This window comes from Rhinolophus ferrumequinum, chromosome 3, assembly GCF_004115265.2.
Source record: "Rhinolophus ferrumequinum isolate MPI-CBG mRhiFer1 chromosome 3, mRhiFer1_v1.p, whole genome shotgun sequence".
Lineage (NCBI taxonomy): Eukaryota > Metazoa > Chordata > Mammalia > Chiroptera > Rhinolophidae > Rhinolophus > Rhinolophus ferrumequinum.
Window position 1 is genome coordinate 68,026,512 of NC_046286.1, and position 25,354 is coordinate 68,051,865.

Below are 25,354 nucleotides of genomic sequence, written 5' to 3' on the forward strand. Positions count from 1 at the left end.
GCTTGATCTATACCCAGGTTGGGTTTGTTTGGAATGAATTTCAATTGAAATAGGGGGAAAATGAAATAATTTCAAAGGACTAAGGGAAGCATCATTGTACCTATTTTTCCCAGTGGAATTTAATGGATCTACCTATTTACCAAGTTCCAACCCTGATACAAAGCTTATCTTATTAGAAGAACATGAACTGCTATCTCTACTCTGTATTATTAGGAGCTCATTTCTTTAGCATACACCCGCGCCTACCCACTGTCCCACGGACAAACAGGATGGCCAAGCTGCAGGCTCACAAGTTCTTTGGCATCATTTCATGTTCGTCTTCATTGTTCAAACATTATTATAGCACATTTCAAACCACATGACTAGTCGGACAGTGTTGTAAAATATTTCCCCCATAGAAATGACTTTATCAGATGCCATGTTTGGTTAGTGCCTAAGTGGTGAATATCTGCGGAAGGATTTAAATGTTATGATTATTATCAATATGTACTAATAGCCATTGAGAAACTCATAAGAATAATTCACTATGTATGATAAGAGCGATAGAAAATATCAAAAAGTGAAAGGAAGAAATAAGATATTTAACTTTAAATAGTCCAGTGGCCCAGATTATTGAGGAAATTAGGCTGTTCCTAAAGGGCTTAAAGAAATTAGGGTAAAGAAAAGTTTAAAATTTCAACAAATACTTAAACCTATGATATAGGTCTAATTATTCATGTTACCGCTGCTTCACTGCCATATTTTTATCCCATTAAATAGCGTATTGGGAAACTTTCTAATGAAACAGGATTTTAATTTTTTTGGCCTGTTGTTGAGTTATTTGAAAAAGAACTTTTATATGAGGCAAATAAATGCTTTTTTTAAAAAAATTCTGGCACTGTATGTCAAAGAAAAATCATTATCTAACTGTTTCATTGGTTCATGGTACTTAGAGCAATATTTAGTAACTTGACCCTGGCAAACTTTCAGCAATTAGTACATCTTTTTATTGCATAAAGAGATGGGGCGGGGGGGGGGGTGTTTGTTTTTGTTTAAAAACTACTGAATAGAAAGCCTGCAGGTCAGGCCTTAAATCAGAGATTCTGAACAATGGCAGCACGCACTCAGCAACCCTCTCTTTAAGAGGGAAATATTAAAATAAAGACTTCCAAGTAAGACAGGGTATTAACAGACGAGACATATGCCGGCTGACTGGCTATGTTTAGAACAGCAGAGGAGCATTTAGATTTGTTTCCTGTGGAACTCTCTGGGACTGATGAGGTGATGTTTACACAAATGTTTGGATGAAGTCACTGGGATATTTTTACTAGATGCCCAGATATGTTACTAATCTTCCTTCTCTATTCCCTCTCCACCCCATTAGGTCAGTAGGACCATGGGATAGACACGGGATTATTGCTCTCTGCAATTCTAACGCCCTTTATTATTATTTTTTTCAAAAAAGCCCTTCCCGTAGCTTTCTCATCTTCTTATACAGCTCCAACAATAACAGTGAAGACAGACACTTCACTACTTTTGCTAAACATGCCCGCAGGTCTACAAAGCAGCCAACTATTATTAAACACATTCTCTTTTATTAAAAGGGTAATTAAGTTTAGGCTTCCCTTGAAGGGACTGTTTCATGACTTGCATCCTTTTCAAATATGCAGATCGTACCTTTCATTCTATTTCTTCTCTCTTCTCTGCCACTTTGGTTCAGTCACATCTCAATTATCAAAATTTTTAGTGATTTCCATATCTCTTACTATTCCTTAACTTCAGAAATTACATTCATTGTAAGTAACAGAATGAGAATTTCCCTTTTACTAAAATTACATGTCTGTCATGGCACAGAATTGCTTGTTTCTATCTAAATCATCAAAATGTGGTTATATTCCCTGTTAAACTCTTCCTGTATCATTATTCTGCATATCTATGTCTGCTTGTCCATGTTTTTGAACACTATTTAGACTTTTAATTCAGTCTGCCAAAACTTGGCACCTAAATACATTTGATATAACTAGGACAAATTGGTGTAACTTTTCTAATGGGCCATGAGTAATGTTTTTTCACTATACCTAGCTGTGCAGCACACGACTGATAACGAATTGGGGAGAGTATGCTGGCAGTTTTCTTACCCCACCCATGCCGCTGTGAAGGCTGAGAGCACAAGCTTTAGAATAGAGCCAAACTCCAACACCAGTATGACCATGGGCAAGTTGCTGAACTTCAGGCTTCTCATCTGGAGAATGTGATAATAAAACTATCCACTTCATAGGGCTATTGTGAGGATTTAATGAGCTTACCTACACAGCCCAGGGAGTGGCACAGGAAAAAGTGCTAAAATAAAATTAACCATGATTGCAATTAAAAGCCATTTACAAAAAGAGTCTTGTTCTGTGTATTTACTGTGACCATCGTTTGTTACTTAGCCTCATAGATGAACTAGGTAATGCAACATGGTAAAAGATTTTCTCAAGGGTTTATGGAGACTTCTAGTAGAGACTAAGGCAAAGCTCAGCTCTCAGGCCCTCTAACACCCATTATGGTAGTCTCTGTGATATTTAATAAAATGTCTGCACATATTAGAAGGAAAGGATTCTATGAGCAAAGAACTAAATTTAAATATAGAATACAAGTCAACTGTAAAACCCTTGCATCCCTTTGGAACTCTTCTTCTGCAGCATTTGATCACTTTCTCCTTTGGGTTTCCATGACAATACTCTCTTAAGGCTTTTCTCTTTCCTTTCTGGCTCCTCCTCTCTATGCCGGCCGTATTTCTTTGTCATTCCCTCCTATACTGGCTGTCCTCTGGTGCCAGCCACTGTTCACTTCTCTTCTTATTCTATACAGTCTAACTCAATGATTTCATCTATACCCTTGAATTCAATTACCTATTCATATATTTACAGGACAGACCTTTCAATTGAATACTGGGATTCTCTACGCATCCTGAACCCACCATGCTAAAATCAAACATGGGCAAGGCTATTCCTCCTCTTATTGCCCCATCTCTGGAAGGAGCTCTACTTTCCCCCTAGCTTCTCAAATGATTGGGATTCACCATTATCTCCTCACTCTTCTTCACCCAATTAGATGCCACATCCTGCAGCACCTACCTCTGTGGTAACTCTGGGCTTAATTTCTTTCTCTCTATACCTGTTACCATTCATTAACTCAGCTCTCATCAATTTTCATTTCTTACCTGACTAGTGTAACCACTCTCTCTCCAATTTCATCACTTGCCATTTTCCCCGACATTGATGATAAACTACATGCAGTTCTGTGCACACTCCACTCTCTATTACTCCCTGCCTTTCTACATACTGCTCCTTCTATCCTGAAATACTATTTTTTCTCACCTCCCTGCACAATTCTGCTTAGAAGTTAATGTGGCTTTCATTGACTCTCCCTCTACTGTGTTTCCCTAAAAATAAGACCTAGCCAGACAAACAGCTCTAATGTGTCTTTTGGAACAAAAATTAATATAAGACCTGGTCTTATTTTACTATACTATAAGACCGGGTCTTCTATAATATAACATAAGATTGGGTATAATATAATACAATATAATATAATTAATGTAAAATAATATAATATAATACCAGGTCTTATACTAATTTTTGCTCCAAAAGATGCATTAGAACTGATTGTCCGGCTAGGTCTTATTTTTGGGGAAACATGGTATTACACAGTATTTATTCAGCATCCTTCCTCTGGACTCAAACAGCACACGGATTCCCTTTCAATGGCAACATGGAATGCCTTGTAGCCTGTGACAGAAGATATAGTATAAAATCATCTGCTCACCAAATCTTTAAACATAAGCTCATTTGTAAGGAAAAAAATAGTGGAAAACTGACCAAAGAATCTACAATCCACTCATTCCTCTAGATTACTTCAATTTTATCTCTAAATCCAGCCAGTATGTATACAAAGGTATGCAAATGACCATTTCTGTAAATGGCATATACATGTAAAACACCTAGAAGCATGTAACCAAATTGCACATTATGGCTAGCTCTAGAAAGTGAGCATAGGGAAGAAACAGGAGACTTTTATTTTTATTCTGCTAACATAATTTTCTGTTTTTTAAACAACAAATACAAATTATTTTATAATAAAGATCTTCAGATACAGTTATAAATAATATAGCAAGACTGTTACTGATATTAATTACTGAAAAAGTTAGATGGAAAATCAGAAAGGAATCAGGAATCACTTTTATGGTTGATACAAGATAACACAAAAACGTTTTTTAAACATTTAAATAATGACTGTGCTTAATTTCATAAGATCTACAAGATCATATTCACAAACAAATCTGAATTAGAGTCATATCAGTTAAGTATGGCTTTCTAGAGATAAGAGCAGTGAGTTAGTAAGAAACACATGCTTTCAATGCCAGGTAAGCAAAACCAATTCTGGTTACCTTTGAAATTTGTACACGTTCAACTCAACCCAGTTACTGTTAAATTAATCTCTGTTAGGAACAAAAGATTTCATTTTACATATTGGCAAAGCACCCCAGATTGTGGTTCCTCTAAAGTTTCCATACATCAGGTTATGAAAATAAGAACCAGGCCAAACAAGAGCAGACTTGAATGGCTTGAGCAAAACAGTGTTACTCAATAGTGAAGTGGTGACATCTACCTTTCCTGTGGCTAGGGACAGAGTCTTATGATAAGGACAACTTTAAAAATCACCAGTAGAAGCAGAGCTCACTATTAAACCTTACATACAAAATTAAAGAAACTGACTTTAGTTTCTCAAGGGTAAAAATATATCCTCGACTCTATTTTTTTCTTTAAAGCAGCCCAGTGGAACACATTAAATTCAGGCGCTTAATACTATGTCTTGGACAAAAGTCAATAGCTACCTGTTGAAATAATTGAAAACATTTTTTAACAAAATTTCATTTAGAGAATTGCATTAATTAAATATTTAGAAAATGAGAAAGACTTGATTGTATCTAGAATGGCTTACAGGTTTGTTTTCCCTTATCCTGCGGGGTTGCAGTAGCAGGTATAACTCCTAAGGGCTTGGCGCTTGGCACTCTTAGCAGAATCAGCTCACTTCCATGACTAGAAGGCAGGTGGAGCCAATGTGAGACCATTAACAAGGCTTATCTGAGGAGGATTATGATGTGTGCTCAAGGAAAACAGAGCCCTTTCCAATTTGTCACTTAGCTATTTATGTTAAAGAAGTCACATGATCCGAGTCTCATCTCCATTCAGGCCATGGATCCAAAGTTATTCCAAATATGTAGTCAGAAGCACTGCAAACAAGGCAAGCAGATATTTATCCTTGGGCTTCTTATTTTTCCCTGCTATTAGTCAAGTGCATCACTCAAGGTGAAGGTCTCACCGTGGGCTACAGTAGAGAAATGACCACACACAACCATCAGCCAATCACTGCAAAGACCAAGAGGCCTAATTTCTGAGTGATTCTGAGTCTTAATCCATCTCACCAGGTTTATTTCTAAGTTCTTGCATTTAAAAAACAAAAACAAAACAAAGGGTCTTGTGAATGTCTAATAACAGGAAGGACTTCTAAAGCAGCCAGAAAGGATCATTTTAAAATTCATTTCTCTGTAGCCAATCAGGTAAATGTATTGTAAATTTGATTTTGGAAATGAATTAAGTGACTACTGTGTTTTAATTCTGTTTCATATTCTTTATAGAACTACAAGTCTTAATCTGTCCATCACAGTAGATTGGCCTATGAAGATTATTCTCTTATTTACTAAAAATACTAAAGTTGTGCAACCAGACTAGACTGTAGCAAGATCTCACCCATTACAACCATCATAGCAAAAATGTTCAGCAGTTAGAAGCAACAGGTTAGATGGGTTAGATGTACACATAGCGACATGGATGACTCTTAAGAACATAGTGCTTAATGAAAAAAGAAAGAATCACTGCATAACACAACAGCATCTGTACATACAATGTACATCTTGTAGGAAGACATACAAATAAAAAGATACACATTAAAAACATTAGAATGTTTGCCTGGCAGGGGAAGGGAGAAAGTAGAACAAGAGAGAAAGATGGAGATAAAGGGAATAAATAAACAAACAAAATAAAAGAGAAGCCCTGCATAGACCAATGATAATAATGGACCATAAACTAAGAGTCTATAATTAACTCTGCACTTGAGGTCCAAACTGGTGTGAGGGGTGGAGCAAGAGAACAGACCTCATGACAATATGAGTATCATCTAGCACGTTAATTCTCCTCCTTACTATCTGAGATTATAAACCCAGGGGACATACTATTATTCTTTTTTTTTTTTAAGTTAGTACACAGATCAAAATTATTTTCAAAGAAGATTACAATAAACTCTTAACTATTACAAGGATGGTGTCAGTATATTATTATTCTTACCCTTGTAAAACGTCTTCTGTATATAACCCATTTAAACGTTGCTCAGTTCACACTGGAGAGTAAACCAGAAAATTTTAATGAAGAATCAAACTTACCTTCAAAGCCTTCATTTATGACTGCACTGGGGTTTGCTGCTTCTGTGCATTGAGAAATACTAGTCAAGGAAATACTTTTGAATAACTGAAGCTGGTCTTGAATTTTATGGAAAGTAGGTCTTTGGTCAGGTTCTTGGGCCCAGCACTGGGTCATTAAATTCCACCTGGATATGTGGGGAGACACGAAAGCATAATAAGTGGTGATTGGATATCATTAGGCAACCATTGCAGTCTGGATCTCTTTACCTTTTCTCCACTGAACTGGTCTTCCCTTTTCTCTCCCTAGCCATAGCCCTCTCTGAGACTGCACCCCATCCTGTATCTGCTGACAAGGCCCGGGAAACCCATTCCTGTTTCTGCTGCATGCTCACAGGCTGCTCCTTGGCCTAATCTCTAACTTGCAACAAAACGTTCACACCATTTGGGAAACAAAGGAGGCTCAAAAGTTCAAGACACATGCTCTCTGTCTTGACATGCCAGTCTACCTTCTTCATGATACTGGGTCTCCATGGCGATGTGGGGATTCCCTATTCAGTGATCTCCTTGCCATCCTCCCACACATGGAGGGGTGGGCAATTGCTCCATGCCCTTGACATTGCCCACACTTAATATGACTGAAGCCTGCAGCGGAGGGTGCAGGACCTAGATCAACAAGATCATCACCCTCCTGCCTCTGTCTGTCAAGGTCTCTTCTTCTTCCACTTCTCCAGGGCTTAGAAGGAGTGGGGTTTCTATTCACTTCCTCTTTTAAAAATTAAGTCATCCTTATATAGAATTGTAGGTCCTAGTCACTCAAAGTTGGCATTTAATACACTAACAAGGAACTAGAGGCTAGATAACTTTCTCTCCTCCAGACTTGGTTTTCAAGTCTACTGATTTACTAAAAAGGTCAAGTACCTGCTCTCTCTTGTTATTTTTCTGGAGCTATAAGGCAAATGGAGGGGCAGGGAGAGAGAAGCTGATAAAAAAACATAAATTGGGAAGTATTTTAAAATATTAGTAATAGTACATCAACAGATAAATTTACAATTGCAAATTGTAAGTTCTAAAAAAGTGCTAAAGAAGACAAATGTGAAATCTCATAAAGATGGAACATTTTTGGTAAGTTGTTCACAGAAGGCCCCTCTGTGGAGGACACATTTAAGTCAAAGAACCTTGTGGGAAAATAAGATGCTAGTCATGGGAGTAGGGTGGGGATGCGAGTCAAGGAACACACTAGAAGAGGGAAAAGCATGTGTACATTTCTAAATTTGGAAAGAGCTTGGCACATTTTAGAACCTGAGAGAAAGCCAATGTGGCTGAAGAGCAGTCATTGAGAGGGAGAGTATAAGACATGAGGTCAGAGGAGGAAGGCGAGATCACGCAGGGCTCGTAGACCAGGCTAGGAGCTGGATTTTATGACACTACAATGGGAAGCTGCTGAAAGTATTTAAGCAGGCACGATCTTCATGTTTTTAAAGAATTATTCTAGCTGATATAGGTGGAGAATGTATTGTAGAGGGGCAAGTTGAGGAAGCAATGAAGTTGTTAAAGAAGACTAGGTGAGAGAGAATGGTGGTTTGGACTTAGATAAAGGCAATGGAGCTAGAGCAAGAATATATTCAATCACTAGGTGACAATGATCCAGGAATCACTATGGGTATTGTATTTAAAATATGTATCTAGTATTTATTTTAGAAATTATAATCTTTATTCCACTATAATGTGGCATGCAAATTCCACTTCTCTCTTTTATTTTTTCACAAACGCCTCAGTCAGATTTACCAGTATTCAATATGAGAATACTATAGGGAAACCTGATATTGGCCTATTTTCCAGTATTGGTCTAATGACTTTTCATATATATAACAAGGAAATTACATTCTAGATATAGAGTACCAAATTTGGCTCTATTTTTAAAAAATTAAAATTGTAGCTAAGAATCTAATATTTTAAATTTATTTTTTATAACCTGTGACATTTAGACTCAGGAATGATACAAAGATCCCAATGAATGATGATTAGATTTGAAATTAAACATTAAATTGTTAAACATTTTAAGTAGTAGTTAAAGTAGAATCTTGATGATTAAGCATTGTCTTAGGAGGTGAAAGGAGAAAGTAAAGTATAATTCTCCACAGGAAGCATATCCTTTCTAGAAAAAAAAAGCTATGATTCAAAGATATTGCCAGAGAATAGATAGGCTCTCTCAAGACTTGTCGTATTTCAATTATGAAATTTTTACTTATTTTGTTTATTTATAACCTGCCTCATTCTGCAAAGGATTTTAAGACACTTAATGGAGATTATTTAGAAGGAGAGAAAGAAAAAACTAGAATGAAGAAAGGTAGGGAGGAGGGGGAGGAGGAGAGAGAGGGAGGGAGGAGAGAGAAGCCATCTTTAGTTGCCACGTAGCCACCCTACACCTCACTTCTTCACACTGCCCACTAAAAGTTCAACCTCTTGCTTAATCTATGTAATTTGTTTAAGCTAATATTCCTATTTTTTTCATCTACAGAGGCTTAATTTGAGTCTAATTATTATTCTTAATTTTCTGATGGCAAAAACATATGACCCGGTAGTAAGAAAACCTTTCTATCTAACCATCCAGGGACAAATGAGAGCATAAATTGCCCTAGATTAAGAATATAGGCACTACATCAATAAAGCAACAATCATTTAAAAGTAAAGAGTACAACTTGGGTTCTTAAAAGGCATTAAGGGCCTGGCCGGGTGGCTCAGGCAGTTGGAACTCCACGCTCCTGACTCCAAGGGCTGCCGGTTCGATTCCCACATAGGCCAGTGGGCTCTCAACCACAAGGTTGCTGGTTCGACTCCCACAAGGGATGGTGGGCTGTGCCCCCTGCAACTAGAAGTGGCAACTGGATCTGGAGCTGAGCTGTACCCTCCACAGCTGGGACTGAAGGGACAGCAACTTGACTTGGAGAAGAGGCCTGGGGGTGGACACTGTTCCCCAGTGGAGTCCTGTTCCCCTTCCCCAATAAAATCTTTTTAAAAAAAGGCATTAAGCTGGCAGTGGAATAAAATGAAGAAGCTTTTAAGAATTTAATCCTAAAAAATCCTAATAACTTTAAGGTAAATTAGCTATTCCTTTGGCATAGGGTTCTTTCTGTACAAATATGCACTTGTCATAATTCAATATAATGCATTAGATACTTGCGAAAACTTACAGTTACACATATTCAAGCATATTACTCTAAATAAACTTACAGATATTTCACTTTTGTCAAAATTTACCTGGGCTGGTTCTTCCAGCTCTAAACAGATACACACTCATGATACTTGAAACATCTCATGTAGCTAAATGTTCAGGTTCAAATTCCTTCAATCACCATGCCAACGCTTTACGCCCCTTTGCCTTTTTTTTCCAAAATAACGTGAGATTCATTAATCATGTTCATTATTAGTGTCTCTGAGTAAAGTCCTTGAATTCATAAAGCAATTAACATTCAACAGATGAAAACTCCACGGCTTCTTTCAGAATTAAGGAGGTGAGTTTCTACAGGTATTTAAACAAAGCGTATAAAGTACAGATTTTAAACTTCCTTACGTATTATGCCAATCCTGGAGAGACTCACTTGGCATCTAGATGCACATATGTTTAAGGGGTAAAAATAAGATGGTGAACCTCATTTCCTCCCATTGTTGCTCCCTCCATTTGAGAGACTTTCCAGTCATTCCAGTTTTCACTACATCTGTCAGAGAACCCCAAAGAGCTCTCACTTGAAGTAGATTGCCCTTTGATCCCATTGCTTCTCAGGAGCGGTGTGGTTGTTGTGCAAACTGAAAGCCGAAGAGACTACTGAGCACTGGATTTTGCACCACGCATCCCAGGCTATGGAAAGAAGGGAGGAATGCTCTGAACTCCCGCATTCCATTAATAGCTGAGCACAGTGTATCCACCTATGGGCTCACCTGACCCAGAGTGCATCCAGGTGCTGAGAATTTAAGCAGTGAATAGAAGGTGAAGCATGGCTCAGTGCAGACTTTCAATCCTCTAAGCTGGGCCTGTGATCTCAGAGAACTGCTTCAAATAAAAACCAGTTCCCTCTGTTCTCTAAGGAGAGTAGTTAATCTTTATCATGACAACTTAAGGCTGTGGCCAGATTGAATGGCATGGCTCAGAGCTCCATTTCCTAGCACAGCTTGTTTTCTTGGTTGGCAATGAGTTAACCCCTCCTGGGACTCTGAGAGTCATACAGCACTTGGAGGGAGGGATGGAAATTTTGTTTACTTTTTAATTACTGATGTTCAAATGAACTTCAAAACCAACAATAGAAAACTTTGGTTTCATGGAAACTATATTTTTATAAAATTAGAGCAATAATATAGCCAACTGAATAATTATTCAAGATAAAATTATAGAGATGCAAAATAGTGATTAGTTTGCTAATTATTTAATAAAAATGTATTTCACACTTAGGTATGTTGGGGTTTTCCCCTCAAGCCCTACATCAAAGGTTTTCAAATTTTGTATAATTTCTTATCCTTAACTTACAGAAGTTTTTCCATCACCTCCAAAATATTTGAATAATATTTTTAGGCACTGTCACCAAACTTATTCAGGTATGTGTATGTCATATATATATATATATATATACACACACACACATATACATATATAAACATATATATATGTGTGTATATATATATATGTGTGTGTGTATATATATATATATATATATATATATATATATATATATATAAAACCTCCCTGTAAATATCCCAGAGACTATAAAAGCTAAATCACAAACAAGAAGTGATTCAAATTTTTTTCTAGCTGGAAGATTTAAATAATACAAAAACATTCACCAGTAGAACACCCAACCAAGGTGCCCAGTTCTTAATCATCTTTTGGCTCCAGTCTGAATAGTCCTCTAAATAACACAGCATAGTCAAGGCAGCACAACCATGGTGCGTATCCGCATACTGCTAATTCCTTTTGCACTTGTCTGTACCACACAGTTTAGCACTTTATTACATGTTGGCTTGTTATCCAGCTGCTCCATGTGTGTGTCTTTTCTTTCAAAATACATTCTGAGATGCTGAAGAGCCATGGCCCTGGTTTAAACAGCTCTGTATACCATACAATCCTTAGCATGGTATCATGCACATAACAAAGGAGTTTATACTTGTTGCTTGTATGTTCTTTTAGAAACTTCTTGGGTAAAACACCTCTTGGAAAACGTTTCAGGACCTAGAATTTCTGCTGAGGTTCTTCACAGAAAGGTAGATTAATACTCAGCAAAATAACTTGGCTTGCTTTTCTTTTTAAAAGAGATCAAAACCACGTAATTTTTGAGAATCACAAATTTATTAGAATTTAATAGTGACTAGGATCAGTTTGATAGAGTCACTAATACTTAGTCACTTCATGTTAAGTTCATAAACAGATAACAACCTATATTGTTTTTAGAACTATATCACAATATTAGCTATATTAGCTGTATCAACAACTGAAATCCAACTTTTAAACACTATATTCCTACTTAACAGAATATTTTAATTTGCAGATTAAGATATTAGTCAAATCAGGTCTTCCAAAATAAAATAACACACACACACACACACACACACACACATACACACACACACACACAAAGAGCTTTTAAATTTATTAGAATAAACTTAACCAGGAGTATAAATATATTCTACTCTTCCAGTTTTGTTTCTGAAATTATATATATATATATATGGAACCATTACATATTTAGTAAATTAAGTGTGACAATCAATTTGTATTTTATGTAGGATATACAAATATATAAATTCCATTTATTATTTTAAAATACCATACCAATTGCATGTGCACATGGTTTAGTTTTTGGGGTCCTTATGTTAACATAATTAACTTACAGAGCATCAGGACAATTTCTCGGTGGCTCCAGTCTCCCTCCTGTTTGCACATAGTTTAAAACATCAAGGTTGGAATGAGCTGGATAAGGCTGATGACCAAGAGTTAAAATCTCCCAAATCAGAATTCCAAAAGACCTAATGATATTAGAGAGTTTGCTTTAGTTATACTTATGATAAACATCATGTTTACTGTAGTTTCCCCCACCTAATATTCCTGGGGCTATGGGGGTTTACTTTGTGATCGATATTATTGGCCCCATAAAAGGCAAATGGGAAACTTAAAAGCAAGTTGACCCCAAGAAAAAGTAGAACAAGCAACTGCGTACTAAGCAACACTTCAAAGGTGACAGGGAGGTTTAGTGGGCACACACACACACACACACACACACACACACACACACACACACTTTGCTCTTCCTCCCTGGCTGAACCTAAATCGTCTAAGGCTTTGATAGTGTCAACCTGCAGATACACTTAGGGGTCAGCAAGGAAACATTTCAGCTTTTTAGTTTTTCCTGAGTTAGAGTGCTAGTAAATGTAGACAGGGAAGGCACAAATAAAAACTGGCAGCACTGAGGACTAATTTTATCTCGCCCCTAATTTTGCCTAGAGCCAGTTCAGCTTAAACGTTATTGAACAAATCTTTACATTTTGAGCAACTCTAATCAAAAGTTAGCGGTCAACAAGCAAAATTGAGGAGCCCTATTCAAATAATAAAGAGCTGTCCAAATCTCTACAATGTCCTAATCTTTTCAAGATTCATGATTTCAAGTCTACTCTATAAATTAATGACATCTCCAAATAGTGGGCCTTTGGACACACAGTTAGACATTAATTCATAGGTATCAATTCTTTTTAGTCATAGCCTCTACATTTTAGGAGAGTAATAAAATACCTGAAGTATATGTAGCTATTTCACATACACTAGTAAGATAAAGGATCTCAACTGATTGGAATGAGGTATGTAAACTGCTGAGATCCAGGAATCATCCCACCTTAGCCATCAACTTTCACTTTAGTTTAAGGCAAATCACAACCTCTCTGGTCTTCTGTTTTATCACATAAAAAAACAAGATTACATGACATTGGATGGTCGTTCCCACATTTTTCTGTCCTGTTAAGCTCACCATACATCAGACTGCGTAGTGAAGATTCCATCTACCAAGCTTTCTGGAGCCATCCACCGAACAGGGAGCAGGCCTTCTCCTCTCTTTCTATAGTAATCATTTTTGTAGATGTCCCTCGCAAGTCCAAAGTCCCCAATCTTCACTGTCCGTGATGAACTGCTATAGTCTTTCACAGAGACAAGGCAATTCCGAGCTGCCAGATCCCTATGGCAGAAGCTCTATTTAATAATAATAATAATAATAATAATAATAATAATAATAATAATAATAATAAAGTTCCAGAGATCAGACAAGTAACACTAGTAGGTCTGGAGAGAAGAGAGATTCTTTTTACAGAAATTATTGCTATTTTGAAGGAATGAAAATATTTAATTTTCTTGTATTTTTCACTCAAACTACAGATATTATTTTGCCAATATCCTTCAGAACCTTGTATCTAGGATATTCACTGTACCTGTGAATGAAGTGCAGCTGCCCCAAGTAGACACAACCTTTCGAAATATCTACACACAGGTCTACAAGGTCAAGCAAGGTGAGTAAAGGACCATGAAACTGTAAGAAATGGAAGAAAAATTATAGGCACTTTTCCAATTTGCACAAAATACAAACGCATACACACACGCACACACATAGCCATATAAATGGATACGTATATATGCATGTACACACATGCATATGATGTTTTGAAGGAATTTTTAGTTATGGTTACAAGAATTGAAGCAAAGAGGAAAGAAACTAAATTTATATGCTTTCTACCCAAATATACATAAACAAGACTATATATTTAGCAAGCCGAGGCAATAGGGGATCTTTGTTGGAATGACCTCAGGGTATTGGTTCAGACAGACAAAATGTGAAACCTTGTTCTGCTACTTACTTGTGTGAACTTGCTCACTTTGCTTTCTCCACTCTGCAACTTTCTCGGGGGTAAAATAGAAATAACAATAATCCTGACTGCGTAGGATATGAGATAAGATACGTAGTCTGGCTGGCATATAAAAGGCACTTAATAACCAATAGCTGCTCTCATAAGTAGTAATAATGATAATTTAATCAGTGCTAGCTAGTTCAAGGCCCAATGTCACACTGTAATGTCAGTCGTGACAATGAGCTTGTTCCTCATATGAGCCCCATATAAATTGTTAGCGATACAGATTCTATTTCAAGGTCACAGATTACTCTTCTTACCGAGGAAAGCCAGGACAAATAAATTGAGCCTATACTGGCTGCAATAATTTCAACATGAAAAAAGCCAGTTGAAGTTTTCATTAGTACCAATTGGAAAAAATTCAAACTTCCTGCCCGGAAGCTACATTCACATACTGTCTGTCCGTGCCATCTCCCTGCAATTACCCTGGTTCAGGCCTTTATCATCTCTATCTGACTCATCCCAAACTCCCATGTCTCAAGCCTTCTGCGCTTTAATTAGCTCACCCCGTTATGACCCACTGCCCGTAGGGTCTGTTACAGATTCCTGCGCACAGCCTCCATGGCAGCCCCAGCCTCTCTTTACGTCCATTTTCCCCCCATAGTTCTGTTCTCACAATCTGCACTTCTGTCACACTGGGCCACTTGTAGTTTTTCACACCTGCTCGGCATTTCTCAACCTCTTTTCCATATTCCTGCTATCATTGTTTCCTGGAATGCCCTCCTTATTCTTAATTTCCATCCACATCCTTCAGTGAACATCTATAGTAATTCCCAATCTTGAAATCCCTCAATTCCTTATAGATGGGTGCTCTTAAGTGCTCTTCCCTCTGCCTCCTCTAACAAGTTCATGTCTTGTCCCCCAAGTAGGAAGAATCCTGATACTCTGGGACTCAACACTGCCATGGTCCTGCTCAACCACACCAAGGTCTGATGACCAGGCTAGACCTTCTTCCCCAGAATCAGTCTGATGAACAGGCTAGACCTTCTTCCCCAGAATCAGTCCCTGCAGCCCTGCTCAGGTCCATTAGATGCCGGTCTCACAGTCTGGTCTGAGTCCCTGCTGGGTATCCTGACTGTGCACTGGTTCCTCTGTCAACGAAAGTCTGTTTTGTTCTTGGCAAACCAACCCTACTTGTAAAGATTCTCTTCACAGAGAACCCTGCTCCTAAACTTCAGTCTAGCAGCTACCGTCCTGTTCCTACTGACAGATTTTCAGAATGCTACCTGCCTGGCTGCCTACCTGCCTGGATCTCTATCACTTGCTCTTGACAGCCTCTGTGACAACCTGTTGGGACACCTCCCCACCCCTTGCTGGCCTTCCTTGCCTCCAGATGCTGCCCTGGGCTATCATCTGTCGTCTTTTGGTAAACTCTCCAGACATATTAAACCTCCCTCCAGGTCTCTCCCCAATCAAAGCCTTTCTTGACTCATGTGGCTGTTGTTTCAGAGACTGTTCTGTCTTCCACCTTGGTTATGTCTCCTCCACAAAGACTTCCCAGGACTCCTCAGCTGGAGATCTTTTCTCTCTCCTCTATGCTTCAGTAGTATATTCCCCACTCCACTTTAGTAGGACCTCCCACTTTCCACCACAAATGTGTCATTAATACGTGACTTACCTCCCTACCATGTGGAGAGTTCCTTGAAAGCAAGAGCCACATCCTTCACCACGTACCATACACACCCAGCAAATATCTGATGAATTAAATTGTTTCTGGATATGTATTTGTATTATTTTAATAGCTTGGCTTGTTTGTTTTTAATTTTTCATATCTTAATAAAATTGTGGAAGATCAAAGCTAAAAGGAGCCTGAGGAAGTTTTTGATTTAATATCCTATTTTACAGATACAGAAACTGAGACCCTGAGAATGAAGGACTAGACTAAGGTTTGTGGGCCTAGTTGCAGTCAATTTCTTTGCATTCAACCCAACAAAACAGTCTGAGCATAGGGATGGGAGAAGGACACGTGGTAGCTCTGCTGGAATGCTGCCTCTTCTGAGCATGCTCTGTGGACAGATGGCTGGCCCCAAATGAACTCCGCATGATGGGGGCTCAAAGCCTGAGGTATTCCACTAAGGGCCTAGACCTTAATTCCAGCACTCGGCACCTAACAGCACACTGTCCTATAAGGCTGGAGGCAGGGAAACGAAGCAGAGAAGAGGTCCGGGGCAGCTGGCAGGAAAGGCAGTGGAACAAGTGAAGTGCACTTGAGAACTAATCATTATAACCATTAGGACCCTAGAGAAATAGGAATAATCTGGAAGAAGCGGATTCATGTTTTCTTCCAGTCTATCTCATCCTCTCTTCTCTCCTCCAAAAAACCTTTTAAAAAGTCTACGGATAAACTTTATTAAAGATGGGGGATTGATACATTTTTGGTTCTACTCTCTCTACAAATCTTACTAAAATGACAATAGAGGGGGAATTTTTATAATCTTACATGGGCAAATGGATCACGAGAAAAGATATAGCACACAAAACATTTTGGAAGAGGGAAAGCAGATGGAGGAATGGGAATTTAGCAGAGCCAAGAGAGATGAAAGCTGACTGCCTGCAGAGGGAGAAGACAAGAATTAAGTTGCTTTCACTTTAGAACCCCATAAAGGCTCTGGAATTGGAGGTAGCAAGTATCTCTGAATGCAGGGGTGAGGGGCAGGACTGAAAGCAAGAGGAATGTTTAGAAGTTTATTTATTTATTATTATTATTTTTTAAATTTTATTGGGGAATATTGGGGGACATTGTGTTTCTCCAGGCAGTTGTCCCTCAATCTAGTTGTGGAGGGCACAGTTCAGCTCCAACCCCCGTCGCTGTTTTCAATCTTTAGTTGCAGGGGTTTTATTTTAAGGGCTAATTAGATCCTAGATCTTCCCACTGCAGCAGGAAGCATTCCTTTTCAGAACACACACACACACACACACACACACACAGAACCAGAATATCACCACGTCCAAAGACACCAATCATGTTAAGGCACTGTGCTGAAAACGGAGAGGGGAACTAAATGAGTGTCCACATACTGAGCCTTGAGGTCTCCAGCTCCCTTCCCCAGCTTGACTCCCTGAACTGAGGCTGAGGCTTTATTGCCCAGGCAGGAGACCAGCAGACTCCTCTCTGGTGAAACTGGCATATGCCAGGGAAGACATCCAGATATTGTCATTAGGCCAGCCCCTATGGAACAGTAAGGTCCCACCTGACAACCAAAAGGAAGTTGCCCCAGAAACACAGGTTCCAAGGTCAGCACCTTAGGCCTCACTATTAAATATGAAGACCAGCCACAAATTATCAAATCTTGATAAAATGTTCTCACATTAACAAACAGACCTCAGAACAAAGAAGAAAGGAAATCAGGACAATGCAGGAGGCAAATCAAATACTTAAAAAAATTATAATTAGTATCCTAGGAAAAATAAGAGAAGATTTTGCATGTATGAAAAAAGAAAGAAAATTATTTTAAGATGTGGTCAACATATAAGAAAAATTTTGTGTAAAATTAAAATTTTAAGTTCTATAAAAAGGTTGACAAAATCTACCAGAATTGAGAGCAAAAGGACAAAGAGTTGGAAAATAGGAGAGAACAACTAATAAAATAAAAGGATAAAACAAAGTGGTCCATTATCCAATAGGATTTCTAGAACAAGGAAATAGAGGGAACAAAGAGTTTTATTGATTATCAAAGAAATAATTTGAAAAGAAAAAATCCCACAAATGAAGGGGATGATTTTACAAGCTGAATGCTGAGACGGTTAAAAATTACCACAGATAAGAAGTTCCTAAAACTTTCCAAAGAGGAGGGACAGAAAGCAGATCATTGATCATACTAAGTCCAGGAATCAGAATGACACAAAACTTCTTAAAGGCAATTGTAGAAGCTAGAAAACAGAGACATAGTGCATTTATTTTTGAGGGAAAGGGGTTTTCAACCTAGAATCAGCCAAATTATGAATCTAGTGTGAGGGAAGAATAAAGGACATTTTCTCAAAAAAGAGAAAGGGGAAAAAATGGAATATTTTGCCTCGCATGCTATCTCTTTTCTAAAAGAGAACAAAGAAGTCATGGAATAGAGGGAACAAAGGTCCAACATGGAAATTACCAGGGTAAACGTGAAGGAAACCCCTTGGATAACAGCTGTGTAGATATGCTCCCGTACTGAACCCAGAAGGGAAGTGCCCCCCCAAAAAAAATGGTTGAGTGCTAGATTGTCTGATATATTTAACCATATTGAGAAAAGTGTTACAATTCTCTCAGGAAGTTTGGGTATACACAAAACTAAGCAAATGGGGAAAAAAAGGAGACATTTATTCAACTAGGTTAAGGGATAAAAAACAATCATGGCATTTGAGTAACTTAGCTACAAATAATAATTGAGTAGTTATAGTAATGTAAACCCGCAATGTAAACTGATTTAAATGAAAATTGTGCTACTGTCAGAGGAAGGAGGAAACAAAGTTTTTCTGTGTAGAGCTGGTGGGGTTTGGGCTGATACATAAATGAGTCTGAGAGATAAATCTTTACCTTTCATAATAGGCAGTGAATAGATTTCCCCCAAGATTAAAAAATCAATGTACCGTATGAGCAGAGTATTTATTTAGGAACCTGGAGGTATCAGAAGAAACATGTAGACGCCTGGGATGTGGGGATCAGATACAACATGGGATGAAGTAATGAAAAACACTATAAACCTTGTCATATATTTAATTTTTCAGCCATACACTGTGTACTTCAATAGAAATGAAAACCAATTTGTTTTTAAATCTCCAGATTTAAATTTTAGTAACTCGTTTTGTCTCATGCGTTTCTCAGGTAAGGTATAAAGTAGGTTCCCCTAGGTGCCGGCATCCCCTGGCACTCATTCCACAGTATTTCCAGGGTCCACACTTTGCCAGGCACTGCTCTAGGCACTGGAGAGAGAACAGAGAATGGATTGAGCCTGCATTTTGTGGGCAGAACTGTAGAGATAACAGGAACTGCTAGGGTGGTTGAAGGAAAAGAGAAAGCAAAGACTCGGATGGATGGCTTGGGGGAGGATGTATGAAATCAAGTTTTGTGTTGCCCTCAATACCTGTGAGATGCCTATTAAAATCCAAACAGATATGTCAACTGGGCGGGAATATATATCCGTAATTCTAGTACTCAGTAAAGACATAGGGCTGGAAATACCAATTTAGGACAGACATATAGATTAAGTACAGAGGAAGATGTATCTTTTCCAACTCCACACAATCTCCGTTCTCCAGAAAACATGATTCTGGCAGTGAGGGACTTATTTTCCTGTTAAAATACTGAAAACAGACTAAAATCACAGAAAATGCCAGAAATTAGTCCAAAAGGACAAAGCAAGTCCTTTTGCCCAAGGACTGCCTGTGTCCAGGCTTAAAAGACCACCTTCTATAGAACACTTGTCCTAATCCCACATGATGGGAATATAAGAATTCTTTCCAAGGAAGTTTTCTAAGGTTCTACCATAGGCCAAAATTGCAGCCTATTGAATTTAAAGAAAACTAATAGGATATTATAGAGCATTTGCATTACAAAACCAATTTCCTACCGTATTCATCCGGGCTTTACGCAAATAGGTGAGAAGGTCTCCTCCTTCCATCAATTCCAGGATTATATACTGGGGTTCGTTCAGCAGACAAACTCCAAGCTGCTTCAGAATGTTGGGATGATTAAACTTGCTAAAAGGTGGAAAGAGACAAGCGGGATGACATGCTTGTGACAGAAGTCCTAGCTGAGGGCCCTTATGGAATAGAGCAATTGCTTATCTACAGTTCCCGTCAAAACACATGATTTTTTTTTTTCTCTCTCATAAATGAATGCCGCCTTTCCAAGTGCTGGTCAGTGCTTGCCTTACAGAGGTAATATGGCAACCCCTAGTGGCCAGCTATGGAGAGAATATGGTGAGTTTTAGAAGAAATAACATTTATATTAAGTATTTTACATTTTGGAAAAGAAAGTAATTTTAACTAACATCCTTCTTCAAAAGATAGTTGAAAATATTGTTTTCGGTCATCACAAGGATGAGATATTATTCTCTCTTTTTTATAGAAACAAATCAAACACGCAGTTTTGGCTGTGAATGTTTTCTCAAGATGTCAAAGCGAGTAAGCCCTGATCTAATGACACAGCTTGGAACCCCATCAACCACGACTTCAGGTCTTCCCTTTAAGATGTCTGAGTCATTTTCATGACCATTAACTGACTCTAACCTTGAAGATAAGCTACCAAGACGAGGGATATTTTCATTGATATTACTGTACTTAGGAGAACTCTCTCTTTCTCGGTCTACTGGACCCATCATCACACATTAAGAAGAACATAAGCACGTTTAAAGCTGAACAGCTTCAGAAATCATTTGCTAAACTCACTTCTTATTGAAGGTAAATGAAAGGAAAACTTTTTGCCCAAGGATTGCCTGTGCCCAGGCTTAAAAGACCAGCTTCTATAGAATACTTGTCACTACAGGCATATTTCTGTTTAAACTTCAGCCATGCTCATTTGGGGCATGATCTGTTATGTCAGGTCAGTTTAAATGTTAAGAACCCACCAGTCAGCCATAAAAGCTTCCAACCCATACCAAAGGAAAATTATTTCAGAGCTCCCCTGATAACCTCATCAAGTGTGCCTCCTTCAGGAATTCAATCTTCTCCTGGTCTGTAGAGCCCTTCTTCAAAGTCTGTGCAACATAAAAACAAGCCAGGAATCAGTATAGCAGACTGATTTCCGAGAGCTCAGTGAGTTAATGGAGATAATCTTTATTTTGTTTTGTAATATCCACCCTGAAACCTCAAAATAGATAATGGGTAATACATGTGCATGTGCTCTGTAAACCTATTCAAAAGTTAGCTCCTGTTACTGAAATTTTTAAGTAGGAAAATCTGATAGATAAAAGATCTAGTAATATTTACACAAAGTCGCTCCAAAAGGTAGACATTTTAAAAAGAGACCAAATTTGGCATGTAGAAGAATTTTTTAATTTTCAAAGTTTCTACTCGCTATCTGTCTCCCCCTACTTCCTTGCTATCAATACCCTAATTTGTTTCTTAGCAGCAAGGTGTCTAGTCCCAGACAATTGGTTTAAGCTAATCACGAAAATCGTGTTCTACAATTCTCTAGCCTCCCTTGCAAATAGGGGTGGTCATATCGCTTAGTTCTGGTCAACGAGTGCTCTGGCCTGAATGAAGATGCGATGCCTGGTTCTTTGACTACCATCTTAGGGCCATGAGGCAACACACATGTACAAAGTCAAGATGATTTCAGATGTAATGGATCTAACCTGACACAACACTACACTAAAGCCAGTAGTCATCTTGTTATATGAGGAAAATAAACATTTATTTAAACCAGTTGAGAGAATTTTGCCAGCTTTTCTGGTTTTATAGCACAACCTCAAAGCAATAAATTCTTAACAAGCTGTCATCAGGACATTGCTCAATTGCATAAAAAAAATTATCATCCCTCAACCAAAAGAAAGTTTTATAAAATCTGAGAGTATATCCAGTGCTTCCTTAAAGCTACATTAAATATACCATGATGAATAATTGTGTAGTACAAGGGTCAGCAAACTACAGCCTATGGACCAATTCTATCCTGTCACCTGTTTTTGTACTGCTTGTAATCTTAAAATAGTTGTTAACTTTTGTTTCATTTTTTCCAGTTTTATTGAGGTATACAATTGAATGTTACATTTTTAAATGTTGAAAAAATTTAAACAAAACAAAGAACAATATTTCATAACACATGAAAATTATATGAAATTCAAATTTCAGTTCTCATAAATAAAATTTAACTGGAACATAACCACACTCATTAGTTTGCATATTGACTATGGCTGCTTTTGTATTGCAAGGGTTGTATCGCGTCAGTTGCAACTGACACAATATGGTCAGTGAGCCTAAAATATCTACAATCTGCCCTATTGCCTAGTACCTTGAGAACATGCTTAACAACCACACTTCTCTTCTAGCATCTCTACTAGTTAGTTACTAACTAATTAGTAACCATAGAGGTTACTATGAATTACAGAGCTCATGTAGGAAATGGAAGAAAATAAAACTGTGATTTATGTAGCCATGAATAGGCGCCTACTTGTTATCAGTTCTCTTTTCCATTGAGATCATTTATCTTTTATTATAGTTGTATCCATGTAAATCCATGAAATGTGCTGACATAGTCCATGAAATGTGGAGTTAAAAAATCCACATTACCTTCACTGCAACTTTGGTTTCTCCACTTCCAACTCCTAAGATGTCTACTGCTGTCCCTTCATACACTTCTCCAAAGGCCCCACTTCCCAACAAGAGACGCAGAGTCAGTTTTTCCCGAGGGAACACAGGAAGACTTTCAATCTCCTCTTGGGTTGGAAGAGTACTGGAAAATAACATATTTTTGGTCTCACAAAATACATATGGTTTATACGTTGGTGTTGGTATTAGTGTTTGAAAGAGAAACACTATGAGGAAAAAGAAAGAGAAATCTCATGGCTTTGCAACACTGTAGTTAGTATTCTATGTGATACAGTGACATGGAATTTTGTGTTCCTATTCCTTCCTTAGTCAACCATCTAGAATATTCCTTCCTTACTCCAAAACCCAGATAGACCATGTCACTTAGCTTCTAGGCACTTTCATTTTGATAGAAACATGCTTGTATGTTCATTGCCTCAAGATTTTTTTTGCTGTAGCTTGTTTTGTTGAAGTTATCAATTATTTATTTCTTCAGGTTGGCAATTGTGTAAAAAGCTATTGAAAATTAGTAATAAATACATCTGGATCTATGAGCTAAAATGCTTTTACTTTATTGCACACACTTGATCTCTTATGTAAAACAAAGTTTATTATGACCACAAAAACCAACTCCATCTCCATCAGGTTAACTTTTAGAAAGCCAAGCTTCTCACTTGGAGTGTTATGAGGAGGAAAAATGCATCTGCATTTAAAATGCTTTGAGTTTTTAAAAGAGAAACTTGAATGTAAGATGTAATGAGTATTATCTCAAAGAAAAGTCATCTCCTAATAGCTAATTTAGATCACCTCTGTGTCGACCCCAAATCCTTCATTTTTTTATGTCTTGAATTATAGATTTCAAGGGCTATGACTATATAATTCTTTTTTGTGTAGATAATAATATAATGCCTTGTATAAGACATGTAAATATTTTCTTTAGTTATGATGATAACAGAAGTTCAAAACTGATCTATCTTAAAGAGCTTTTGTAGGCAATCACGATACAACTTCTGAAAACAATTAGATTGGCTTAATAGCACACACACACGAGACCCTTGAAATTCCTCTATCCCAGAGGATCATGTTACCATCTACTCTCTTCAACATAGTATTTATTTATTTATATGTTATATGTTTATTTATTTATGTGTTTCATTTATTTTTGACCTATGTGATAAAATACTGGAAAGCAACTGATTTTTGCTTATTTTCCTTTGCATCTTTTGCTATCTATCCCAGGTCACATTTGAAAGTGGAAGGGTGTGTTATTAATAATTATGCCAGGAAAATGGGCATAAACCAAGGCAATCCTGCCCCTCTTGATCTAGATATCCCATGATGACGGCCCCAGTTACGCACTGTATCGCATAGCAGGCATTAGCCAGTCCTACTCCAGCAGGCAGACCTCGCAGCTCAGCTAACTCTTTGTCTTCGTTTATGAGAACTGTCAGCCCTTCCTTGGAAGTTTTTTGATTCTTTAATCTTCTATGCCAGACTATAAAGAAAAAAGACAATAATTTACAAAATAAAGTATTGTTTTCTTTTTCCTCTAGGAAAAGTTAACAATACATTTTAAGTGTTTATCTATAAGAACACTGTTGGTAGAATAACAAAATTTGATTGAAAAATATGCCTATAATAGAAAAACTAATTAAATCTAGTTACAAAAACATATAAAAGCACATAACTTATACCATCTCACTTTTCATCTCATGTCTTAGAGTAAATTTTAATATATTTCTTTTTGTGCTTATAAACAAGTTGAAGTACTTAATATCAGAACTTATTTCTCAAAATCACCCATAAACCAGAGTCAAAATAAACTAAAACACACTTGCATAATAATTATTAGTAAAACAAATTCATTTCTGAGCCCAGATATGTCGGAAGACCTGAGGAATGCTTTCAATACAATGGCATGCTTTATTAAAAATGCAGAGTGCAAGAGTATCTATCCATTACAGACTTCAGGATAAAAAGGTAACAAGAGACAAAGATGGACATTTCATAATGGTAATTAGGACTATACAACAAGAATACATAACAGTTATCAACATTTATGCCCCAATCAGGGAGCACTGAAATATACAAAGCAACTACTAACAAAACTAAAGGAAGAAATTGACCAAAACACAATCATACATCACTGACAGCTAGTTTGGATAGTTCATCCAAACAGAAAATAAAGAAAGAAATACCAGCCCTAGATGACACATTAGACAAAATGGACATAACTGACATTTATAGAGCACTTTATCCTAGAACATCAGACTATACATTCTTTTCTAGTGTACATGGAACATTCTCAAGGATAGACCATTATTAGGACAAAAAACTAGCCTCAGCAAATTTAAGAAGATTGAAATCACACCAAGCATATTTTCTGATCACAAGGCTTTGAAATTGGATATCAACTGCAAAAAGAAAGTGGGGAAAAACCACAAATAAGTGGAGATTAAACAACATACTTTTAAAGAATGACTAGGTCAAAAAAGAAATAAGAGGAGAAATCAAAAGATACACAGAAACAAATGAGAATGAAAATACATCCTACCAAAATTATTGGGATGCAGCAAAAGCAGTAATAAGAGGGAAATATATATCATTACATTCCTATATACTAAAAATGAAATCTCAGAATGAGAAATTTAAAAAACAATTCATTTTGCAATTCAATAAAAAGAGTAAAATACCTAGGGATAAACTTAACCAAGGATTTGAAGGACCTATACACTGAAAACTAAGACATTTTTAAAA

The 25,354-nt window shown here is 37.4% G+C and overlaps 1 protein-coding gene across 2 annotated transcripts in view; it reads right to left on the minus strand.

Moving 5' to 3' along the window:
- The window catches only part of ROS1 (ROS proto-oncogene 1, receptor tyrosine kinase), a 96,501-nt gene that overhangs the window by 2,834 nt on the left and 68,313 nt on the right, over positions 1-25,354 (minus strand). For both annotated transcript variants that reach the window (XM_033102665.1, XM_033102664.1), the window contains exons 36-43: positions 23,957-24,092; positions 22,580-22,742; positions 20,984-21,048; positions 19,921-20,050; positions 13,901-13,998; positions 13,447-13,650; positions 12,320-12,454; positions 6,464-6,627 (exon numbers count right to left, since the gene is read on the minus strand). In XM_033102665.1, coding sequence (XP_032958556.1) covers positions 6,464-6,627; positions 12,320-12,454; positions 13,447-13,650; positions 13,901-13,998; positions 19,921-20,050; positions 20,984-21,048; positions 22,580-22,742; positions 23,957-24,092 — 1,095 coding nt within the window. The remainder of the gene's footprint in view (positions 1-6,463; positions 6,628-12,319; positions 12,455-13,446; positions 13,651-13,900; positions 13,999-19,920; positions 20,051-20,983; positions 21,049-22,579; positions 22,743-23,956; positions 24,093-25,354) is intronic.